Here is a 26,522-nt window from a genome sequence, read left to right as displayed (position 1 = left end):
TGGGTATAGGATTATAACTTTTTTTTTTTTTTTATGGTTGAACTGGATGGACCTTTGCCTTTTTTGCAGTCAGACTAACTAACTAACTTTCCGTGAGGCACCTGTAAATGTTCCGGGGAGAGTGCACATGTTTTGTTCACTTTTGGTATGCAAATATGTGGCCACTTGGAGTCACAGGCCAGCAACTGAGAGGCCGCATATTTGCATACTGTTGGTGTCAACAGGGTAAATCAGTATTAAACTCAACAAGCATTGATTAATTGTAGTCAATTCTTAGATGTGACAGCTGCATATAAAGATTGGTAAACTGCAATATTTTAAATTTTTGTTTTTTTTTGTATAATATCACTTTGGCCATGATGATTGTCATTAAATAATCTACTATATTAATTACTATCCCATGGATCAACACCTTTATATGGTAAAAGCCTCTGACTCAGGTTGGAACTTTTATAGTGTTTTGTTTAGTTATTTGTTTCATTAAACAGTTGTATTGCCAGATTTTATATAATTGCCCATGGAAAAAATTATCTTCCCCTGTATAAGAATGTGCAGCCTAGGATATAGAGGTATTTCAGCATATGTAAAGGTATCCCTCAGTTGAAAGCCCAAACTTCCATTACATTCTTTTCATATAGCAAGCATGTCAGCATAATGTAAAACCAAGTAACAAACTGAATAGAATAACAGCAAGAGACCACATTAGGTCTACTAAGGAAAGCACATGCCTAATTATAAAAATACTAAGGCGCTTTCTTGATTAATGTAATGGCTGGAAATTACATTATTTTATCCATGGTAATGGTGACATAAAATATGATTTTAAGTACTGAGCTGTGAAATAATATAATAAAGCACAAAAATGAAATGTCATAGAACAGTCTGGGGTCCCATTCAAAAAAAATTCTTAAAGTGACCCTGTTACCAGAAAAAAAATTAAATATTCTCCTGTGCTATTATGCGTAATGAGCTGTTAGAAGCTTTCCTTAACCTAAATATCTAATATCTTCTTATTAACAGTACTAACAAGTATGAATGAGTTGGATCTTAATAGAATAATTGAGTTATTATATTTATATTTGTTCTAGATTGGGAAAAGTAAGTGATTAGACTTCATAGTTTGTGAATTTATATATGAACATATATCTTGGGTTTCTTTTACATTCAAGCCACATATGGTAGCAATTGGTCTACCATCCTCCCCCATCTATGTAAGAGATAAAGTTACACTCAGACTTTGAGAGAAGTAGGCTGGAGGGTTTGTTATATATATATACATCTGTTTCCAATTATCTTTGTGGGACTACAAGTATATCAGCCCATTTTGAGGAAAAGGTGGGGGCTGGATTGCTCATTTAAGAGTTGAAACAAAGACTTTTTATGCTCACTTTGCTTGAAGCCGAGAGAGACACACACACACTACACACACATATACATATATACAATCTTATTATCAAGAACTTAACTATTTTTTTTGGACATTATTTAACCATTCTGTATGCCAATATTTTATTTCTAATTTTATGCAACGTTATTATTAAATCATCTTTTTGAGTAATTGCAAGAAGTGGAAGGACTTTCTATTTGAACATTTCTCATCAATACAAGTTAATAAAATATCGAGACAATACGATATTTTACAGTGGCGAGCCTCCAGTTCGATTCGTTTCCGCCGATTGCTTATTTTTGACTTTTTTCTTCTTCATCTTGCTGAGAGGGAAGTTGTTTGCAAATTCAGCAAACTATGAAATCAAGCTTTCAGGAGAAGTAAAGTCTGCAACAGATGAATCGTCGGCATAATCGAGAACCTAAAAGCAGAATTGGTGAGAATTTTGCGCAATTGCAAGCAACGCTGTTCCTTGGTGATGTCATTTCCCGCCAAGAGAGAAAAGACGCGTTATGTAAAGAAAGACCTTATTAATTGGTAAGTAATGGATTTTATTGATGAATTATCTAGAGAGAGTAAGTTAGAATTCAAGAATCTGTCTACATTTGTTAAAGATAATGAACTTTGGCGGTACATGTATAATGAGTGCTTACAGGCTAATAGTAAGATAGAAAAATCTAAGTTTTCCTTTAAGAAACTGAGCAAACAAGTTAGAAATGTAATGAAGTTAGTTAATGTTTTTAATGCCATGATTTTTGATGTTCCTAAGACTGCTACATGTGTAATGAAGCAAGATCAGAGCAGTGTATGTGCTAATTGCCAAATTTTGACTGAGCAAATAGATGATCTGCAAAGTGCAATTCAAACAAAAGACATTCAGTTATCTGACCTGCAGAATGATGTAAAAAGAATTTGTGTGAATACTAAGGCAGAGAAACAAAAATCTTTTGTACCAGAGATCCAGTCTATGGAAGGAGATCCTACCAATCAGGAAGAAATGTGTAAGAGAAAATTAAGGGATAAAGCTGCAAAACTTAATCTTAAAATCCTTGATCAGCTCATGAAAATTTTGAAGGATATGCCAGCCTATGATATGGATGCCGATGCTTTCTATAACATGGAGGTTTATGAAAATTTTTGTAATAATTTTTGTTTAAATCAGGAGCAAAGAAATTTTCTATTCTGTTTATGGCTCCCCAGTGTTATGGCATGTAGATTAATCAAAACGCCATATATTGAGGATGATGAGGAAATGCATAGCAATGCATCAGACCGACTACGTCAATTATTGAAATTTACTACTGGAGAGGAAATTCCTTCTTTGGAAATCTTAGACTCCTTAAGAGCTACGATTAATGATGATCCTTTTGAATTTAAAAATAGATTTTCTAAAGTATACAAAATGATATTTAATTTAGACAATGAGACTCCTTCTATGGTAAATGCTTTTGTTAAAAAATTCAAGTATCTTGATCCAGCATCTGTTATTATTGCTACTGGAAAAAATGATTTAGATCACGCAACCAAAGTTATAGATACATTTAGAAGGCTTAAATTAAACAATCAGAAGAAGGAAAGTTTAATTGTTCAAAATGGAGAAGAGAGAGAGACCATGTGCTTAGCCACACCCAGTTATGATGATGAATACGTCACAGGCAGGACGAGAGTCTCAGAGCAGACAGGAAATACTATTTGTTTCTATTGTAAACGATTTGGTCATTTGAAAAGAGATTGTATTCATTATAAATTAGATTTACAAAGAAAAGCTTTGGAATTAGAAGACCAAAATATAATTTCTGAACAATCTACTCCTCCATGTTCCAACAATAGTCTGTCTGAGTTGCCTTATGCCTCAGAAGTTAAAAAGATCAGTTCACTGAGAGTTAACAACAGCTTAAACAATATGGTAAACAGTGCTGTTGTCATTAATAGGAATGGTTTATTGCCATTGCCGACATTTAAATCAGGATCAAATCGAGATTCTTCCTTACTGTTGGAATATGTTGCTCCAAATTTATTGGATGAAAGTGGAAGGCCCAAATCAACATTAATTGATTCTTCCATGTACTGTAATGTTGGAAGCATTTGTACAGCAACTGCTGACATGTCTTCAGATCATAAATGGCCACATACAGGAACCAATCTTGAATTGGAACAATTGGTTATATCACATACAGATCTTTGGAGTCGAAGCAAAAATTATGTAGGTTTGTTTAAGGATTTTGATGTTGACATTGAAGGTAGAGACCCAAAGCCTCAACCTCAATACAAATTGCCATTAGAATCACTTCATCCAATTTCTTCCATTATAGATGAGTTTTTACAGCAAGGCATTTTAAAGAAAGTAAAATCAGTGGTGAATAATTGTATTTGGCCTATCAAAGTTGATAATTCATATTCTTTATCAGTTGATTTCAGGACATTGAACAAATGCATCACAAATAACAGATCTATTGTTCCTGATTGTAACATAATGTCACATCTGGATGCCAAGGCCAAAATATTCTCAGTACTTGAAATTGCCAATAGCCATTTGTCAGTACCCTTAGCTAAGAGTTGTCAATATAAACTTGCCTTTAGCTTCAACAAAGAAACTTATACATTCACAAGATTAGCCCCAGGCTTAGATTTAAGTGATGGGATTGTTCATGAGTATTTGGGAAAAATATTATCTAAATTCTCTAGGCCAGAATGTATTGTCCAGCATGTAGACAAGCTTCTCTTGTCTACACAAAATATAACTGAACATATCACTCTTTTGTCTGAAATATTTACGTTGTTACAAACAGCAGGATTGAAATTGAATACAGAGAAAGTTCAGTTGATGAAAAGACAGGTGGAATTCCTTCATATGCAAATTAGTCATGGACAGAGACAGATGTTGCAAGAAAAAGTTAAAACTATTTCTGCTTATCCAATTCCAACAAATCGCAAGGCTTTGCATCAGTTTTTGAGCGAAATAAATCATTGTAAAGATTTTATACCCAATTTTGCAGAAAAGTCTAGATCATTATTTGATCGTTTGAGACAAAAAGCTGGTGTGTTAGATCAATGGAATAAAACTGAGAAAGAAGCTTTTGAACTATTGAAATGGGATTTGCAGAATGCTACTACATTAAGTACTGTTGAGTTTTGTAGTAAAGTTCCTTTTGTTTTAGAAACCAATGTTTCCAATAATGCAATCTCAGCAACTTTGTCACAATTAAAAGACGGTAATCAGAAAATAATAGGTTTCTTCTCAAGAACTTTGACAAATATGGAGAAAAACTTTGATGCACATATGAAAAAATTGTTAAGTGTTTTCTTTGCAGTCAAAATAACTGAATACATTGTGAGATCAAGTAAGATCATATTACAGACACCTGATTCATCACTGAAACTCCTAGAGGAAGATGGTTCAACAGACAATTATCGTGAAAAGTATCCTATATGGTACAAAACACTGTCTTCCAAACACATTCAGATAGAAGTAACAAAAAGACATTTTCAGGAAAACATACCAACACATGTTTGTACAGCTGTAAGTGAGAAGTTTGTACCTCATGTTTTCAACATAGGAACTGAGAAAAGTTTGAAACCAGTATGTATTACTGCAGATCAGTCTTACACTACAAGAAGTAAGTCAACACAAAAAACAGCTACGCATATTTCCAATTTTATAGAGATAAGATCAAAGGCATGATCCTTTGTCATCTCTGGGTTGATACAAAACCTTTCTTTGGTTTTGAAACCAAGGTTTTGAATCATGACCAATAATGGAGATGTAGCGTCCTGTTATATTTATTTTTGTTTATTTCAGGTACTTATATAGCGTCGTCAATTTTACTATTTTATATGTAGTGCTTTTTACATATATAGTACATTCACATAAGTTCCTAACCCTCAAGAGGTGTACAATCTAAGGTCCCTAACTCACAGTCATACATACACATACTAGGGCCAATTTAGATAGGAGCAATTCTCCTACCAACATGACTTTGGAGTGTGGGAGGAAACCGGAGTACCCGAAGGAAACCCACGCAAGCACAGGGAGAACATACAAACTCCAGGCAGGTGATGCCATGGTTGGGATTTGAACCAGCAGCCCTAGTACTGTTAGGCGGAAGTGCCCGCATTCTAAAATAGAACACTACAAGTCAATAAGAAGTATTATAATCAAAATATGTCTTCCATGTCATGACTAGAAATGTTTGTGATTATGATATGTAATATTAACAGATAAATGTAAGAGGATTAATCCATGTAAAATTATCAATGCCAAAATAATGATACTGCATTTCTGTTACAGGAAATGACCTAAGAGTAACTGTTAAAGGAAGAAAGTTCCAATATTTCTAAACCTTTCAGATGATAATACATTTTCCAAGAAGGAAATTTATTCTGGAAGAAGCTTTGCAACAAGAATTTCATTCATCATTGTTTTTGTTGTTCTTTTTATGTTCAATAAAGTTATTTTAACTTTACAGAGTGCTAGAAGAAGACAAGACATCTCAAGGCATCTCATAGAGGAAGAACGTATAAAACAATTGACTTTTTGACTACTGATGAAATAATTCATTCATCATCAGATATATTGGTTTTTTTTGTGTGTACATTTTATTTTGACATATGTTTACTATATCAAGATGAGATCAGTTTTCACATGAACATTTGCAATCACACACTACGTATTTTCAGAAGTGAAAGGGTTAAACTTTTGTTACAACAGAGTCACGCTAATTAGTCAGAACATCTGTTGTTAATTAAGCTAGAGATACGTTTTTCTAAGGTACATATAGAGAAACTTAGGCAAGCTTTACATTGTTATATGTATGTTTTTTTTTTTTTAAAAAAAAATCATTTGATATACATGTATGGATTGAAGTTAGAGAACATATGTTATGTTTAAATGTTGATAAGGTATTTTGAAAAGATGTATGGATTATAGAACTGTGTGCTACACACATTTTGGAGGGAAAATATGAAACATCTATTTTTTAAGTGACATATTTTTAAAGTATTGTACTATAATGTTACAGTTATACATTTATTAAGGGGATGAATTATTTGGTAAAAGGAAAATAATAAGGGTAAAAATATTTTTATGTGATACATAACAAAAGGTTTATCAAAGAATTTGTTTTCCCATTATAGAATCAAATTGAAGATAAGTTCAGATCAATTATCTTAAGATCCAAAAACGCATGAATGGATACGAAAGTGACGAGAATGTGTATAAATGGATTAAGATAAGGAAAATGATTAAGATTCGATAAAATCGATCATTTTGAGAGGGAAATGTTAGAAGCTTTCCTTAACCTAAATATCTAATATCTTCTTATTAACAGTACTAACAAGTATGAATGAGTTGGATCTTAATAGAATAATTGAGTTATTATATTTATATTTGTTCTAGATTGGGAAAAGTAAGTGATTAGACTTCATAGTTTGTGAATTTATATATGAACATATATCTTGGGTTTCTTTTACATTCAAGCCACATATGGTAGCAATTGGTCTACCATCCTCCCCCATCTATGTAAGAGATAAAGTTACACTCAGACTTTGAGAGAAGTAGGCTGGAGGGTTTGTTATATATATATACATCTGTTTCCAATTATCTTTGTGGGACTACAAGTATATCAGCCCATTTTGAGGAAAAGGTGGGGGCTGGATTGCTCATTTAAGAGTTGAAACAAAGACTTTTTATGCTCACTTTGCTTGAAGCCGAGAGAGACACACACACACTACACACACATATACATATATACAATCTTATTATCAAGAACTTAACTATTTTTTTTGGACATTATTTAACCATTCTGTATGCCAATATTTTATTTCTAATTTTATGCAACGTTATTATTAAATCATCTTTTTGAGTAATTGCAAGAAGTGGAAGGACTTTCTATTTGAACATTTCTCATCAATACAAGTTAATAAAATATCGAGACAATACGATATTTTACATGAGCTAATAAGCAGCTAGCACTAAAATGCCACAACCGCGGCACCAATAGGGGATGCAATATGATATAAGTGCAGTGCAGCGCTACAGAACATAAACAAAATGAAAACAATATACATGAAAAGCACAAATATAACACATCAATGTGCAACAGGAAAAAAACATACACTTGCATAGAGCTGACCCTTTGTGAAGAGGATCCTCAGTTGAGGGATCAATAAGCGCAATCAGTGTGTGTATCCCTTGCCGGGAATAAATAGCATGCAACTAGGTGTATTAAAGGATAAAATATGCAGAAACACCATGGGCAGCCAGATAATCAATAAATGTCCATAAAATGGAAAAAACACTCCTCATGCAGGTGTGAGTAATTTTGTGCCAATCCTCAGTGTCTGGGGTGCCCCCTTACCTTCCTGCCCAGGCCCCTCAGGACCAATGAGCCTATCAAGCAACACAGTATTCCTCCAGGATGATAAAGGGTCTCCTCAGCAGTAGTGGTGGGACTCCCTTCTCCTCTAATGGGTAAGCATCCAATGATAGGTTGAACCAAACCTTGCCCTGCCAGAAGACAGGACATGATGAAAGTGTTTTGTTAAGAAAAGGAACAAAAAGGGAGTACCACCTGTCCAACAATATCACCTATCATTGGATGCCTACCCATCAGAATTGCATGACCGCACAACTGTCAGTTAAAATAACGCAGTGCAGTAACACAAAAAATGGCCTGGTCATGAAGGGGGGTAAATCCTTTGGAGGGAAAGAGGTTAAGCAAATCTGGCAGAGTAGTTAAAGTCACAGATAGCAGACAGTGTCCTAAACAGAGAACTGAATTACTCAGAGAAAAGAAACACCCCCTTCTCATCTGCTGTGTAACCTCTTAAAAGGTTGGAAAAAAGATAAGTTCACCTTTTTTGCCACATATTTGGCAGGAAAAAAATGTGCATTTATTATTTCTTTCATAGGAGTCTGCAGAGCATTTCACCCACGATCAGTAGATCGGAGTGCAATGTCAGGCTCCTGCACACCTGTCCTACAGTTTTGCCCATACTATACTGGCTTTTTGTTAGAAAGATGGAGGAAATGTCAGTGTACCTAGAGGGCATTAATCAGTGCCCTTGCAGTCCATTGAGAACTACAAGCTGTCTGTCGCAGTGGCAGTTGGGGCATTTAGTGTTTTCATTCACAGGTTCCTGTGAATGAATGATGGGGCTGCCTGCGAGTCGTGCTGATTTTAAATTGTGACAACAGCTGTGGGGGGAGGAGCCCCTGCCCGCTGTCACGGGGGGTTGGAGTAGGAGAATAATGGGGTCTGCATGACTGTGTTACATGTTACATCCTCCTAAATACGAGTGTAACGTAACATTTTTAAAAGGTGAACCTATTTAAACTTTCATAAGTGTACACAGGAACTGCCATTGCTGACCTCCTTCTGAAAAAATACTAGTTGTCTGGCTGTTATGCTGACTCGCAGGTTTCAATACTGTGACGGAGGTGCGGGCGGGACAGAACGCACACGGAGAGCAGTGGGCACACAAGGTTTTTATTATTGAGGGATGTGGGACACTTGATCGGGCCAACAAGGATAACGTCTGGGGCACACAACAGAGGGACAGTTCAGGCAAAGGTCATCCGGGCCCACAGTAGGGGGCAGTTCAGGCCAAGGTAGTCCGGGCACACAATTAGGGGGGCAGTACAGGCCAAGGTAGTCCGGGCACACAATTAGGGGGGCAGTACAGGCCAAGGTAGTCCTGGCACACAATTAGGGGGGCAGTACAGGCCAAGGTAGTCCGGGCACACAATTAAGGGGGCAGTACAGGCCAAGGTAGTCCGGGCATACAATTAGGGGAAAGTCAGGAAAAATAGTCTGGGCACACAGCAGGGGCAGTTCAGACAGGGATAATCCGAGCACACAATAAGGGCAGTTCAGGCAAGGATAATCCGAGCACACAGCAGGGGCAGTTCAGGCAAGGATAATCCAGGCACACAATAGGGGCAGTTCAGGCAAGGATAATCCAGGCACCCAGTAGGGGACTGCAGGGGCACTCCGCAACATGCAGTTTGTAGGGACACTCACGGCAGACAGCTTCTAGGGACACTCAGCAGCGAGCAGCTTCCAGGGACACTCACAGCAGGCAGGGTGCAGGGACCCACAGCGGCGGCTTCCAGGGGCACACAACAGCGGACAGCGTGCAGGGACACTCAGCAGCTTCCAGGGACACTCAGCAATGGACAGCTTCCAGGGAAACTTCCAGCAGTCAGCTTCCAGGGACACTCAGCAACAGACAGCTTCCAGGGACACTCAGCAATGGACAGCTTCCAGGGACACTCCCAGCAATCAGCTTCCAGGCACACTCAGAAACGGACAGCTTCCAGGGACACTCCCAGCAGTCAGCTTCCAGGGACACTCAGCAACGGGCAGCTTCCAGGGACACTCCCAGCAGTCAGCTTCTAGGGACACTCAGCAACGGACAGCTTCCAGGGACACTCAGCAATGGACAGCTTTCGGGGACACTCAGACACGAACAGCTTCCAGGGACATTCCCATCGGTCAGCTTCCAGGGACACTCAGTGGCAACTTCCAGGGGCACCCAGCAGCGGGCAGGGGTGCTCAGTAGACAACCTTGCATGGTCTGGCAGGGTCTTGGCTGTGGGGTCTGGCTGCAACTCAGACTCCTCACAGCACTCTGTCCTGAGCAGGGGACGAACTAACTTCTTGGGTCCTGCTCCGGTCTCTTTATCGCCGGAGCAGGCCGCTTCCTGATTGCCCCGGCAACGGCCCACCCATCATCAGGTTTCCGGGGCAACAAGCCCCGACCCCTCACAGGGAGCGCGGCCCTTGTCTCCAGCAAACGTAGAGCGCGGGAACCTCTGGGCCATGCTGTGCCCGCCGAGACAAGGGGAGGAGGGCGCACGGAGACACCCAGGTGGCCAGCACATGGAAAATCCACATGCAGGCACAGTGGGGTGTCAGACTCCTCGGCGTCCGGCCGAAATGTGCGAACCGCACCGCAGGGGGCAGATCCCTGGCATCAGGCACACCACTTTGATGTGGGCTTGTGCGGGCGCAGGGACATGTAATGAGGAAGGGAGGGGGGAAGCGAGGGAGTGAGAGGGGGGACCGTGACAAATACATTCAAAAATCTGTTTTTAAAACAAAAAAAACAAATTTATCTGTAGTTATGTGAAAAAGGGGGCAAGGCAATATTCTGAAAAGTAAAAGTACAAAAGGAGAGAGAAGGTCTGCTTTAAACATTGGAAGGCACAACCTGGCACATGGTCTTCCCTCCTGGGCTTCTGCCTAGTGGATGAAGCAGTGAGAACTATGTTTGTTCCAGGCCTTTGGGCCTAGAGGTTGGAGTGCTGAAATTGTCTCCGTTCCTGGGTGAAAACCTTGAGGATGCTGGCTGCAGGGCATGTTCTCTTTTGTGCCTAGAGGAAGTAAACTGCAGTTGTCCCCCAGAAGAGAGGTGGTGAGAAGGTATGAGGGCTCTGAGGAAGAGACAAGTCCTCAAAATGCGTCAGCCTGTTGGAGGTCCAGAGTTCCCATTACGGATGCACACGTAGTGCGGATTGGACCAAACATTTCCTATTCGATGTACCTTTGACTGTATTGTCATGCTGTGAGTACAATACCTACTTTTATCATTTATTAAACACATTTTTTAAGGTAATGAACTAGGCCGGTGCACCCTCTTTTTTTGTTTTTCTCTACTCAGTATACTTGGACAGTCATTTGAGGGCAGCAAGGAGTGCATATCCCAAGAAATTTGTGATGTGGTCCTATCCATACAGAGTCCATCCCCAAGAGCAGGAGCATTTGGGTTTGCCGTTTCTTTACTGGTGGGAAGGAATGAACCTGGGTTTGGTCAGAACCAATGTTTGGCTAAACATGGAAGAAACCCATACTGATGATGTCACCAGCATCTCCACCCCTTTGTATGTATGGCTGTTGTGTAAGGAATACCTCAGCCATAGCTGATTGGGCCAGCACTGACACCTTCCTTCTGGTTTGGCTGAACATGGGTTCAAACCAAAACCAAGCTCATCTTTAATGTTGAGTGGCTGGTTGAGCATTAAGAAACACAGGAACCTTTCCATGCTATCTACATAAAATCTAAGATATTACTAGAATCTCAATTGCCCAGGAACCCTATTCTAAGTTTAGGGGTCCAGCCAGTGATGCCTGTGAGAAAAGGACCCACAGAGTATAGAAAGATGTGCAGAGGACCAAAGACTGTGTTCCGTGTGGAAACCTACAGATATCCTTTGTGCCCTCCATCCCTGTTCTCCATGTACCATTGTTATAAACTTGATTCATTTTATTCTCTCTCTGAAATGAATGTGCCAAGGACCTTACTGCTACATACGTGGGCTTAGGACATTCATAATGTAGCTGTTGGTCAGTTGAAGATCAATGTTTAATTAAAATTGTCAAAATCGCTTAACAACAGCAATATAGAAATAACAACTGAAACAACAACAGTCACAGTAAAATATGACTTTCCTTAGCATTACCTTCATGTGGTTGTATAGGGCAGTTTTTGAACCTTTATCTGTTTTCTTGAATGGCTCCTAGGTATTAATAATTACCATCATCATAATAATAAATGCAACTCCAGTGAAAGAAAAAAATCCTCTTACGGTGGGGTTCCCTATGCACTGCATAGGTAAATGTTTGTTTAAGTCTAGGGTAGCAGGAAAATCCATTTTAATAACCTAGTCCACCATCTCCACAGGCTCTGTCTGCACTAGACCAGCTCCGCAGCCTCTTCTTCCTTGTCACCGGTCCCCTAATGTCATCAAGAACAATGCAGGGCCCATAGCCTTGCATTGTATTTGAAGAAGCTGAGGGACCATGTGAGGAAGCTGAGGGACAGTCCACAACTGGAACATAGTGGAGTAGAAGAGAGTGCCGGCTACCAGAGGACCAGAGAATTAAAGTGTTACTAAACCCAGGACCCTGCATACCCTATATCTGGTCTCCCACAGTACACAGAACATGGAAGTGCAATTATTTTAGTAAATAAAAACTGCTAAATAGCTTTTCTCATCAGCAGTTAGAGCAATCTTGTGACTTCTATCAGTGTCCATCAGAGCACATGTTAGAGCTTGCAGGATGAGTTTTGATTTTGCTCTAGGAGGATGCAGAGCCCCTGACCTCTGTCTGGACAGTGCTGATTGGCCCTGTGCTGATCATATGCACTCTCCCAAGAAAAAAAAACCTCTCTAGCAAAACACACAAACTGAACATGTGCAGAGTGTCTCCACACGATATGTCTTATCAGGAGATAAGAGGAGGACACTGGAAGAAGGAGAAGATCAGAGAAGTCAGGATCAAACAGCGTTTTTACACAATGCAGATGATTAACCCCTTAGATTCTACAGTGAGTAAAACAAGCATGACTTACTGCATATACAGACTGATTTTACTGGTGTGGGTTTAGTAACACTTTAAGTAAGTAAAACTGCTATTTCCAGTGTTCTAGACCTAAACAAGCATTAACCCTTGCAGTCCAGGACAAGTCCCATTCCAAGGGAGGATTTTCCTTTCCCCTGATATAATCTTTAATAAACAACACACACAGCAAATACTCTAGTCAACTCTATTGTTAGTTTTCTCCTGTTTTACATCATTACATCACAGATTCCCAAACATTGTTATAGCATTTGCTGGTATAACTTTTGCTACTCCCTGAGTGCAGGACACATAGAAGGCCTTTGCAGAACTAAAGCTTTTTATGTAAGAATGCAATGTCTCAGAGACATGCAGAACCCATTATCACTATTAACCACTTGACCCCGCAAGGTTTTACCTCTTCATGGCCAGACCATGTTTTGCTATTCAGCATTGCGCTACTTAATATGTGTATATTAATTGGTTTACACAAAAGTTATAGTGTCTACAAATTATGGTATATAGGCTACAGGCTATGGTATATATACTGTAATTTACACAGCTATAGACACTATACTGTAATCAGGCCTGGTCTGGCCATAGGGCAAATCGCATGCCAAGTCGCACCCTATAGTCCACAATTACAGCCGTCATATTGGTGCGGTTCTGACTTGGTCGGAGCTGTACCAATTTCTAAAGTAGTATATGCACTACTTTTGGTGCGATTTGCATAGACGTTTGTGTCAGATGTCTTGCAAATCACACCTGAAATCGGCATGACCCCCGACTTTGAACTTTCACTGTAAGTTGCACGATTTCAAAGTCGGGCTTGATGTGACTGGGGTGTAAGTCTTATTATTTTTTTGTAATCAACACAAGGTGTTCCTTGTACTGGGTTGCTGCTCTGTTCATTGAAATGTCCATCCACCCCATACCCCTGCAGCTGTGCTGTAGGGTTTAATATGAACCACTGGACCTGTCACAGGCACCTGTTAAAAGTACCGACTACGCTTGCCTGTCACAGAGCCTATGTCATCATAACCTTCCTGTCCCACAGGGCTCATTGTCTTGATCCATCTCTGCATGTACAAGCGAGCTTCAGAAAATAACCTTCAATTTCACAGACACAATTGACAGACATGCCGTACACAGACACTGCTCGATTCCCTGACACCATAGACTGTCATTATGTGCTCTCTAATGGATTCTTTCTGGAATATGTGGAGCACTCACAGACAATTATGTTTGTGCTGAGTGCCAACCAACATCTCAGACTTCCCACTCAACTCCAAAATGGAGAAAAGGATTTGGGCTGATTTGTTTTTTTTAGCTCAAACCTGCATTTGCAAAATACACAGTAGCAATGAAACTCCAGAAACTCCCAAATTCTCCCTCCCGCTGGCTTTGTGCAGCTCCCTGACTTGTAGTACAGAGAGGAAGCCAGTACATTGCACAGACTCACACAGGACTCCATAGGGGGCAGAGAGAAAATGGGGATAATGGCGTGGACAGGGAACAACTGGAAAAGAAGACTATACAGAGAAAATTATCAGTCTAGGATAAGGGTCTAGAGTGGATTTGGCGGGAGGCACATCATTTTTATGTTTTTTGCACAGCATCATCAGTTGTTATGGGGCGCCATAGCAACCAATAACTGTGCAGCTGCCAGTGCCCTACCAACCAATGATGTCATTGGTTGCTAGGACACAGGCTGCCAGACCACACAGCATCTTGCATCTGCAGTTGAAAAGGCAGCACAGTGGCTAAATGGTTAGCACTTCCACCTGGCAGTATTCAGATCATTAGTTCGTATCCCAACCACAGCACCACCTGCCTGGAGTTTGCATGTTCTCCCCGTGCCTGGGTTTCCTCTGGCTACTCTAGTTTCCTCCCACACTCTAAAGACATGCTGGTAGGTTAATTGGCTCCTGTGTAAATTGGCCCTAGTATGTGTATGTATGAATGTAAGTTGGGGACCTTAGATTGTACACCCCTTGAGGGTTAGGGACTGATGTGAATGTACAATATATATGTAAAGCGCTGCGTAAATTGATGGCGCTATATAAGTACCTGTCATAAAAAAAGGCTTGTGGCCTGTGGAACGTAGCCATTTAGTGTCAGTAGTAAAACGCCACTAAATGAACAACTTTTGACTAGCAGGCAGAGGTTCACATGGACGAACAGAACAAATTTGGGCAGCACAGTGGCTTAGTGGTTAGCACATCTGCCTTGCAGTAAATGGGTCATGGGTTTGATTCCTGACCATGGCGCCTCCTGCATGGAGTTTGCATGCTCTCCCTGCGCTTGCGTGGGTTTCCTCTGGGTACTCCAGTTTCCTCCCACACTCCAAAGACATGCTGGCAGGTTAATTGGATCCTGTCTAAATTGGCCCTAGTATGTGTATGTATGAATGTAAGTTAGGGACTTTAGATTGTATACCCCTTGAGGGTTAGGGACTGATGTGAATGTTCAATATTAATGTGTAAAGCGCTGTGTAAATTGACAGCGCTATATAAGTACCTGAAATAAATAAAAAATCTGTCTATTTAGTTTAAAACCATGAACAGGTAAAATTCACTGTGAACCCTGCATTCCAGCAAACTCGAACCTCATCCCTAATTTTCAACCTAGCAGGGGTTCTTTACTCACAATTGTCCTCTTGTTTTACCCCAGGTTCACACTTAATTGATTTCCACAGCGTTTTGCAGAAAAGCACTACAGTCTATTTAACATGATTTCCTGTGGGACAGGCTCACATCTTCGCGTTTTCACACGGTGCATTTTTTAGAAAGGGTGAGGGACTTTTTTGAACGCAAAAAGTTGCATTTTTCGTTCTAAAGACTTGAAAATATTGCAGAAAAGCACGTACTGTGTTTTTGCGGCATTTTAATCTGCCTAGCAACAAAAAAACCCCTGCAAAATGCATAAAAATGCGTAATTACGCATGTGCAAAAATGAAAAAAGCACTGCAGAAACAGATCAAACAAAAACTGCATAGGTGTGAACCTAGCCTTAGCTGGAATACATGATTGTCTCCAAATATAGCAAGGCCACCAGTCCCAGTTACTTTTGTTCTGCTTCCCGCACTGTTCCTCAGTCCTCAGTGCCATCACTCTCCCTTCCCTCCAGTAGTGACAGGCAATGTCCCAGTATTCAAAGAAAAAGCCATCACCATAAGGTGATATGCTGGTAACTTCACAGCTATATAGGTTACCATGCAGCTCCCGGGCTGGGTATTACTTTTTTCAAATGGGGACACTTATCACCTGGGGGACAGCTCCCAAAATCAAGGACTGTCCCCAGAAATCAGAGACATTTGATTAATGTATTGGGGTGATCTCACACACAAAAAAAAAAACAACAGATAACAAGTGCTTTCAGAAGCAAGTCAGCCCCTATATGTCTCCCATGACAGCCTTACTTCTTCACTTGGGTGCAGTTTCCTATACAATAATCCACCATAGAGATAGGAAGCCTGCAGAGGTCTGTTGAGCTACCATGCACAACTGTGTGCAGCTCATTCAGAAGGAACCCTTGTAAAGCAGAACAGTGCAGGTATGATTGCCGGAAGAAAACCTTCCAATCTGAAATCTGCCCATTTACACCTGTGTGTTCTATCAGCCATTGATGCAATTACAAAGGTCATCTATGGTTGTATATGGGACTAATTCTCATTTGACATTCATTGGCAGAAAGAGTTCAGCTCTGTTTTTTTTAACATGTCAAGATAATACCAGTAGTAGTATATGAACATGCATGTTTCAAATGCAAGCAAATTTGCATTGATAACATACATGAAAATGCATGCAGACACTCAGAGAAAGGATTGAGTTCAGAGTAAAGCTGGCCATACATGGATAGATTTATGTTCAAAGATTTTAATTTAAAAAATATTCGTTTGATGTTCTAATCGATAGTGGGGTCAAATCGATGTTCATTTTTGACAGCAATAACGGGAAAATTCGAAGGGGCAGAAAGGAAAACTTTTCTTGATCAAACAAATTTTCGACCAGTGTATGCAGTTATCGTTCAGAAATTACATTCATTTTAACCACTAGCCTTCAGGGCACTTATACCTCCTTCCTGCCCAGGCCAATTTCCAGCTTTCAGAGCTGTCACGCTTTAAATGACAATTGCGCGGTCAGGCAAGACTGTACCCATATGAAATTTTTATCATTTTTTTTGTGACAGATAGAGCATTCTTTTGGCGGTATTTAATCACCTCTGGGTTTTTTACTTTTTCTTAAACAAACCAAAAACCACTGAAAATTAAACAAAAAAAAGTTTTTTCTTAGTTTTTGCTATAAAATTTTGTAAATAAGTGATTTTTCTCCTTCACTGATGTGCGCTAATGAGGCTGCAGTGATGGGCACTGATAGGCTGCACTGATGGACACTGATAGGTGACACTGATGAGGAGGCACTGGTAGGTGGCACTGATGGTCATTGACAGGCATCACTGATGGGCACTGAAAGGCAGCACTCATATATGGCACTGATAGGCGGCACTGATAGGAAAAATCGGCCGATATTCATGCTGTTAGTGAGGCCAGCCCATCGGCCATTTTTTGCAGATCTTCTCATTTAGTTTTATCAGTCATGCTGGAAAATCCAGGAAAAACCGCCGTTTATCATGGACATTGGTGGCAGCTTCGGCGCCGACCGATTTTTCGTTTATCGGCCGACAATTTGGCCGATAAACGGCCCGTCTATGGCCTGCCTAAGGGCTAGTTCACACCACAAAAATGCACTCCAGATGTATTACGGATACGTTTTTGCTTGCAGTTCACTCCACACTCCAATCCGATGCAGTTTTGATGCAGTTTGCTATGTTCCAGTAAGGTTCTGTGCAGAAAAAATGCAGCATGTTATACTTTTTGTCCTGCACTGTAACTGACTGGAACTGACTGCACTAGTGTGAATCAGGGCCATTGGAATACATTGAAAACACTGTGCATGTATTTTTGATGCAGAAAACAAATGCACTGGACTGGATCTAGTGTGAACTAACCCTAAAAAAGAGTCCTGTATGATTTCTGAGCAGTGCAGTCCGGTTCAGTTGCGGACTACAGGCTATTGACTTCTATGGGAACCGTTTCTAAACCTGACATGTGTGAACAGGATAAAACCCTGATCTAATCCTGACCTGAACTGGTGACCAGCTACTGTGCCAATTAGCTGTGAAACCTGAGCTTCAATCCGCACCGCACATGTGTGAATCAGCGGTAAAGGCGAACTAACAATTGACACCCTCAAACTCACCCCTGCCCCTGCTGTACATACCTCTAGAGTTGCCCAGCTGTCAGCACTCCCCCCCCCCTTCCCCAGCTGCCCCAGGGGTCTTTGGATTTGAAATCCCCTCTTTTCTCCAACAGAACTTCCAGGACAGATAGATTCTAATTGGTCAGACCATGGTTAGTTCACTTTTACATTTCTGGTGTTAGTTTACCTTTAAAGTTTTTTCTGTAAAAGTGAACTAACACTTTAAGAGCAATCTATGCAAAGATCAAAACTTTTTTTCAAAAGCTAAAAACAAAGTCACCATTCAAACAAACAAACAAACAAACAAACCATTAACTGAAATAAACAGAAGCACTGCAACAGGTATATACTGTAGGGTATTCCAGCAGAACATACAACAAGCAAGCTGTCATCCTCCCAGGTAAGTGGCCATCCTGCAGCATCTGGGACAAGGTGTGATAAGTAGGGAGCAGCAATCCTGATCCCTCTGTACAGATGCTCCAGTATCTGACCCTATCTCTGCCTGGCTTGCAGTATATATACCCCCCCCCCCCCCCCCCGTCAGGCATCATGTGCTTCTATAGGCAGATCGCGCTCCCGCAGTGATGGGGGGGGGGGGGGGGGGTTGTATTCCTCGGTCTCTCCAGCATCCCTCAGTCCTCAATATAAGATGTGTGGTCCCTGTGATGGCTGGCAGTGCAGTCACCGGACAGGAGATCGGGAGCTGCAGGTGAAGAGCGGAGATGGTGCTGCTCCTAGAGACGCAGAATGACAGCGGAGTGTGGAATGTCAGCCTTGGGGACAGCAGGGGCCCCGCGGGGCTGAGCAGGAGTGCGCACAGTCTGGTGGCGGTGTTCCTGGGCTGTATCCTGGTGCAGGGATCACTCTACAACTCTCTGGTGCTGCTGATCTTCATCAAGTTTCGTGCGGTCAGGACCCCCATCAATATGATCCTCCTGAACATCAGTGTCAGCGATCTGCTGGTCTGTGTGTTCGGGACTCCGCTCAGCTTTGCCGCCAGTGTGTCCGGAGGGTGGCTCATAGGACGCCGGGGCTGTATGTGGTACGGATTCTGCAACTCCCTCTTCGGTGAGTCCCAGTGACAGCTAGCATGCAGTCACCTCGGGGGATTGGACGATCTCTTGTCGTAGCCTGTGTTGTCTATCCTATGTTCATTATCAATATATATATATACAGTATATTAATCAGTATATGAGTGGGGGAGATTGTTATAAAGGTAAGCTGATCTCAGTTGTTGCCATCCCATAGTAATAGCTTAAAGCCCAACTCCAGGCATATAAAAAAACAGACCCTTGTATTTTGGCTGCATCTGCACTGCAAGGGTTAATAGCTCATTTTATGTAGAGGAAAGGAGGAACAGTTTGACTTACCTGATCCTCCAGTTCCCCAGCAGGCGGAAGGAACTGTCCCTTCACATGGACTGTCCCTTGGCGTGGACTGTACCTGGAGGTGGACTGTCCCTAGGTGTGAGCTGTCCCTGGGGTTGACTATCCCTTTGTGTGGACTGTTCCTGGCAGTGGGCTGTCCCTTGGTGTGGACTGTCCCTGGAGGTAGACTGTCCCTTGGTGTGGACTGTCCCTGGAGGTGGACTGTCCCTTGACATGAACATGAACTGCCTCTAGTGGTGGACTGTCCCTTGGCATGGACTGTTCCTGGTGGTGGACTGCCCCTTGGCGTGGACTGTCCCTGGAGGTGGACTGTCCCTTGGCATGAGCATGAACATGAACTGTCTCTGGTGGTGGACTCTCCCTGGCGGTGGACTGTCCCTTGGCGTGGACTGTCCCTGGCAGTGGACTGTCCCAAGGCATGGACTGTCCCTGGCTGTAGACTGTCCTTTGGCGTTAATTGTCTCTGGCCGTGGACTGTCCCTTGTTGTGGACTGTTCTTGGCAGTGGACTGTCCCTTGGTGTTGACTGTCCCTGGAGATGGACTGTCCCTTGGCATGAACTGTCCCTGGCAGTGGACTGTCTCTTTGCATGGACTGTCCCTTGGTGTGGACTGTCCCTGGAGGTGGTCTGTTCCTTGGCATGAACTGTCCCTGGTGGTGGACTGTCCCTTGGCGTGAACTGTCCTTGGAGGTGGACTGTCCCTTGGCGTGGACTGTCCCAGGTGGTGGACTGTCCATTGGTGTGGACTGTCTGGAGGTGGATTGTCCCTTGGCGTGAACTGTCTCTGGAGGTGGATTGTCCCTTGGTGTGAAATGTCTCTGGCAGTGGACTGTCCCTTGGCATGAATTGTCCCTGGCGGTGGACTGTCCCTTGGCATGGACAGTCCCTTGGTGTAGATTTTCCCTTGGCATGAACTGTCTCTGGTGGTGGACTGTCCCTTAGTGTGGACTGTCCCTGGCAGTAGACTATCCCTTGGTATGAGCTGACCTTGGCGGTGGGCTGTCCCTGGTGGTGGGCTGTCCCTTGGTGTGGACTGTCCCTGGAAGTGGGCTGTCCCTTGGCATGAACTCTCTCTGGTGGTAGACTGTACCTTGGCATGCTCACATCCAGTGCAGGGCTATGGAACCTGCACTCATCTTGATGACGTCAGGACCTTTGAACCCTGGACTGTGGGGGTACAGACACTGCAATGACTGGACTAGCTGCAGTGGACTGTCCCTTAGTGTGGACTGTCCCTGGTGGTGGACTATCCCTTGGCATGAGCTGTCCCTGGTGCTGGGCTGTCCCTGGCGGTGGGCTGTTTCTTGGTGTGGACTGTCCCTGGAAGTGGGCTGTCCCTTGGCATGCACTGTCTCTGGTGGTAGACTGTCCCTTGGCATGCTCACATCCAGTGCAGGACTATGGAACCTGCTCTCATCTTGATGACGTCAAGACCTTAGAACCCTGGACTGTGGGGATGCAGACACTGCAATGACTGGTCTAGCTGCGGGGAGCAGCAAGTTTCAGGCAAGTAAATCTCCTTTTGTTGTTCTCCTAGACATAAATCAGTGATTAACTTTTGCAGTACAGGCACAGCCTCATTGCAAGGGATCATTTTGTATTTGTCTACAGTTTGGCTTTAATGTGGTATAATACCTTTAGGTTTAGAGTGGTTCTAAAGCCTTTTTTTATACCTTAATGTATTCCCTGCATTAAAGTGATATTAAAGGCATTTAAAAAAAATAACAAACATGTCATACTTACCTGCTGTATGCAGTGGGATTGCACAGAGCAGCCCCTCCCTCCTGCCAAGTGCCCCCAGAGCAAGCAGCATGCTATGGAGTCACCTGAGCAGGCTCACTCCCGAGCCACTGCTCTGTGTTCATTCACACACAGAGGCATGATTTGGCCCTGCCCCCACTCTGTTCTCATTAGGTCACTGGCTGTGATTGATAGCAGCTCTCTCAAGCAATGAGGAGGGAAAGTCCCCGAATCTCGTGCACATCATTGGATCACAATGGGGCTCAGTATTGGAGGGCTTCTGAACACAGAAGATTTTTGAGCCTTGAGCCTTTACAACCAAATTAAAGTTTATATATTTTTTTAAACAAATATATGCTTACCCACTGTGTGTAATGCTTTGGCACAGAGCAGCCCCGCTCCTCCTCTTCCCCTTCTCAGCTTGCTATGGGGGCACCCAAGCAAGTTCGCTCCCAAGCCACTGCTCTGTGTGTCCATTCACACATTGAGCGTGGCTCAGCTCAGTCCTGACCCGCTCTCTCCTCACTGACTGTGATTGACAATAGCAGGAGCCAGTGACCTCCAATGAGGAGTGAGAGACCCAGGAGAGCCGAGGCTCTCATGCACATCACTGGATCGAGAGGTGGCTCATTTAAGTTTTAGGAGGGCTGGGGGCGCTGCTTCACACAAAAGGTTTTAGAATGCATGAAGGTAATAAACCTTGAGCCTTTACAACCACTTTAAGGTAAAAAATACCCCACTATTTGCCTCCCCCCTTTAAACTCTTACCTGATTCTGTCAGCGATTCAGCACTGTCCTAGCCTCAGGTCTTCTCTGTCCTCTCTTCTTGGATTGCGGTGGGAGCCATGGTCTCTTGCTGCTGTCAGTCAAATCCTGTGAGTAGAGAGCAGGGAGTGGGGCTGAGCCATGCTGTGTGTGTCAATAGATGCACACAGCGTGGCTCGGGAGTGAGCTTGCAGGTGTGCCTCCATAGTAAGCAGATAAGGGGGCACACAGAAAAGGAGCTTGAAGTGCCAGAAGGAGACCAGAAGAGGAGGTTCGGACCCTCTCTGTGCAAAATCATTGCATTGATTATTATTTTAGTTAAAAATTGAACATAAATTTTATTAACTTTCGGTTGTGTTTCATGTGCGTTTCGTATTTACTGTTGGGTTGTACTGCATGTTTTTTTTTTTTATCAAAGCAAGAGTGAAATTGAGGTGGGTTGTCTTTTGTCCTCAAGTATTTCGATTTTTTTCACATATACACTGTCTTCCCTGTTATTATCACTTCATAAAGTGCGTTAGTCTTCTTTCCCTCTCTCCCACTCAGCCCTCCCTTCTTTAGTCCACATTCAAACATCTCATTCTTCATAAAAAATAAATAAAATAATTACATTATTACATTGTATTTCTTACCGTGTTACCTGCTGCTACACATATGAATACATTTAACAACAAAGCCACATTTGAAATAGGAAATGTACAAGTAATTCACAGTCATGTTCTTGAAATATCTCATTTTCATGTGTAATGGTGCACAATAGGAAAGGTCATTACATGGAAACAATGTTTTTTTTGTTGTCCTTATACTTATATGACTTCATCAATATATTGCAGAGCACGACATTGCTTTAGGTTAGTGCAATAATACTGAACTACAGTCAACTTACATCCTGTCTCCCCTCGTTTGACTTCGCTGGCTATTATTCAAAAACAGCGGTGCCGAAATACCTCCAAAGAGCTCCGCCAAGGTAGAAGAAGCCTCTGCCACATAAAGTAGATTTTACCCCATTTTATTACCCTCCCCCTGCTGCTTTTCTGCAATGTAATTTTAAAAAATCCAGAGAATCCATGGAGTGTGCACAGACATGCTGCAGGTCTCTCCAAGTCCAAGATACCTGGCAGAGCACAGTGCCATGTCTGCTCATGCACAAAATCTCATGGCGAGTATAAGCCATCGGTAAAACTGCCTCCTGGGTGTAGAACAGCAATCCCAAAAGGCAGTGGGGGGCTATACATAATTCTTATCTAGGCGAGAAAACAGGAATTTCTGCCCTGCAGCTCAGAAAGTATACTATACTTTACCAATATCAATAATAAAACATTTTCCAGTTCTCTAATAAGGGGAAAGAACCAAAAGAGAACATGTTCATGCAGGGTAGAGGTCTGTTTTAAAATAGCTGTTGTGACACTAAGCAATATCCTTATTCTCCATAAATAATCCATACACAACTTTGTTGGAATACAGTGCTCATGTGTTTTTGTACATCAATGACATCAGTATCAGTATTTAGTAGATATATATTCTACAACCAGTAGATGGCATTGTTTATAAGTTTGTAGCTGCATCTATGGTGAAACGCTATGTCTCTTCTATAAAAGAAAGTTCAGGTTTCCTATTTCCAATGAAGCAGTAGATAAACACATGTGGACTGTGCACTGTTTGTTCTGTAGGGCTATACACATAATCTCTAACAGGTTATGGGCCCAGGCACCCAGTCATAGCCTACTACAGTAAAGAAATGTAAGATACAGCAACAGAAAGAAGACTGCAGCAGAATAAAAGAAAATGGCCAGTAGCACAGCCGTAACAAAGCTTTCATTTGCAAATCTGAAAAACCAGAACTGCCAGTCTTGGAAATTCAAGATGAAAATGCTGCTAATAAGAGAAGGTATGTGGAAATGTATAAATGAAGTCAGGCCAGAACACCCTTCAGATGAGTGGATAGAGAGAGATCAGAAAGCTCACAGCACAATCTCTCTTAGCATAGAAGATGATCAAAATATACATACAGTCAGGTCCATAAATATTGGGACATCGACACAATTCTAACATTTTTGTCTCTATACACCACCACAATGGATTTGAACTGAAACGAACAAGATGTGCTTTAACTGCAGACTGTCAGCTTTAATTTGAGGGTATTTACATCCAAATCAGGTGAACAGTGTAGGAATTACAAAAGTTTGCATATGTGCCTCCCACTTGTTAAGGGACCAAAAGTAATGGGACAATTGGCTTCTCAGCTGTTCCATGGCCAGGGGTGCGTTATTCCCTCATTATCCCAATTACAATGAGCAGATAAAAGGTCCAGAGTTAATTTCAAGTGTGCTATTTGCATTTGCAATCTGTTGCTGTCAACTCTCAAGATGAAGAGCTGTCACTATCAGTGAAGCAAGCCATCATTAGGCTGAAAAAACAAAACAAACCCATCAGAGAGATAGCAAAAACATTAGGCGTGGCCAAAACAACAGTTTGGAACATTCCTAAAAAGAAGGAACGCACCGGTGAGCTCAGCAACACCAAAAGACCTGGAAGGCCACAGAAAACAACTGTGGTGGATGACCGAAGAATTCTTTCCCTGGTGAAGAAAACACCCTTCACAACAGTTGGCCAGATCAAGAACACTCTCCAGGAGGTAGGTGTATGTGTGTCAAAGTCAACAATCATGAGAAGACTTCACCGGAGTGAATACAGAGGGTTCACCACAAGATGTAAACCATTGGTGTACTTCAAAAACAAGAAGGCCAGATTATAGTGTGCCAAACAACATCTAAAAAAGCCTTCACAGTTCCGCAGCAACATCCTATGGACAGATGAGACCAAGATCAACTTGTACCAGAGTGATGGGAAGAGAAGAGTATGGAGAAGGAAAGGAACTGCTCATGATCCTAAGCATACCACCTGATCAGTGAAGCATGGTGGTGGTAGTGTCATGGTGTGGGCATGTATGGCTGCCAATGGAACTGGTTCTCTTGTATTTATTGATGATGTGACTGCTGACAAAAGCAGCAGGATGAATTCTGAAGTGTTTTGGGCAATATTATCTGCTCATATTCAGCCAAATGCTTCAGAACTCATCGGGCGCCGCTTCACAGTGCAGATGGACAATGACCCAAAGCATACTGCAAAAGCAACCAAAGAGTTTTTTAAGGGAAAGAAGTGGAATGTTATGCAATGGCCAAGTCAATCACCTGACCTGAATCTGATTGAGCGTGCATTTCACTTGCTGAAGACAAAACTGAAGGGAAAATGCCCCAAGAACAAGCAGAAACTGAAGACAGTTGCAGTAGAGGCCTGGCAGAGCATCACCAGGGATGAAACCCAGCGTCTGGTGATGTCCAGACTTCAGGCTGTAATTGACTGCAAAGGATTTCCAACCAAGTATTAAAACGTGAAAGTTTGATTTATGATGATGATTTTGTCCCAATACTTTTGGTCCCTTAACAAGTGGGAGGCACATATGCAAACCGATGTAATTCCTACACCGTTCACGTGATTTGGATGTAAATACCCCCAAATTAAAGCTGACAGTCTGCAGTTAAAGCACATCTTGTTCGTTTCATTTCAAATCCATTGTGGTGGTGTATAGAGCCAAAAATGTTAGAATTGTGTCATTGTCCCAATATTTATGGACCAGACTGTATATACTTTATTAGGTACACCTTGCTAGTACCGGGTTGGACCCCCTTTTGCCTTCAGAACTGCTTTATTTCTTTGTGGCATAGATTCAACAAGGTGTTGGAAACATTCCTCAGAGATTTTGGTCCATATTGACATGATGGCATCACCTTGCTGCTGCAGATCTTCAGCTGCACATCCATGAGCCAAGTCTCCCATTCCACCACATCCCAAAGGTGCTCTATTGGACTGAGATGCAGTTACTTTGAAGGCCATTGGAGTCTGTGAACTCATTGTCATGTTCAAGAAACCAGTTTGAGATGATTTGAGCTTTGTGACATTGTGCAGTATCCTGCTGGAAGTAGCCATCAGAAGATGGAGACACTGTAGCCATAAAGGGATGGACATGGTCAGCAACACTCAGGCAGTGGTGTTTAAACAATGCTCAATTGGTACTAAGGGGCTCAAAGTGTGCCAAGAAAATATCCCCCACACCATTACACCACCACCACCTGCCTGAACTGTTGATACAAGGCAGGATGGATCCATGATTTCATGTTGTATAGACCAAATTCTGACCCTACCATCTGAATGTCGCAGCTGAAATTGAGACTCACAAGACCAGTCAACATTTTTTCAATTTTATATTGTTCAATTTTGGTGAGCCTGTGAGAACTGTAACTTCCATTTCCTGTTCTTAGCTGACAGGAGTGGCACCCAATGTGGTCTTCTGCTGCTATTGCCCATCTGCTTGTTCAGATAATGAATATGTTTTTCAACCCAAAAGTTGTACCCTCATTATTGCAGGCATTGTCTGTTGATTCAGGAGCTATGAGTCACTTAACATATGAAAAAAATGTCTTTATTCACCTTGACCAGAGTAAAACAAAAAAAAGATCACCATATATAATGGGCAAATAATGGAGTCAGAAAGAGTAGGTGGAGGTTTTCTTTACTCTCCTATCTCCCAGAGAGTCACCAGAAAGATACTGGCGAAAAATGTTCTGTATGTCCCTGCTCT

General features: G+C 42.1%; 1 protein-coding gene and 1 long non-coding RNA gene across 2 annotated transcripts in view; both read left to right on the top strand.

The window, feature by feature from the left end:
- Positions 1 to 977: 977 nt before the first annotated feature.
- On the top strand, positions 978 to 7,252 carry LOC149436830 (uncharacterized). Its single transcript, XR_016308261.1, has 2 exons — positions 978 to 1,924; positions 5,676 to 7,252. It is a non-coding gene; the product is annotated as an uncharacterized LOC149436830 (long non-coding RNA).
- An 11,373-nt stretch (positions 7,253 to 18,625) lies between these two features.
- The window catches only part of LOC149436829 (pinopsin-like), a 61,946-nt gene continuing 54,049 nt past the window's right edge, over positions 18,626 to 26,522 (top strand). Inside the window, exon 1 of the mRNA XM_089661408.1 lies at positions 18,626 to 19,058. Within this exon, the coding sequence (XP_089517534.1) occupies positions 18,713 to 19,058 (346 nt within the window). The 5' untranslated portion in view covers positions 18,626 to 18,712. The remainder of the gene's footprint in view (positions 19,059 to 26,522) is intronic.

This window comes from Staurois parvus, unplaced genomic scaffold, assembly GCF_062004578.1.
Source record: "Staurois parvus isolate SC_StPar_1 unplaced genomic scaffold, SC_StPar_1.0 ptg001333l, whole genome shotgun sequence".
Classification (NCBI taxonomy): Eukaryota; Metazoa; Chordata; class Amphibia; order Anura; family Ranidae; genus Staurois; species Staurois parvus.
This window is presented reverse-complemented; position numbering and strand designations above follow the sequence as displayed.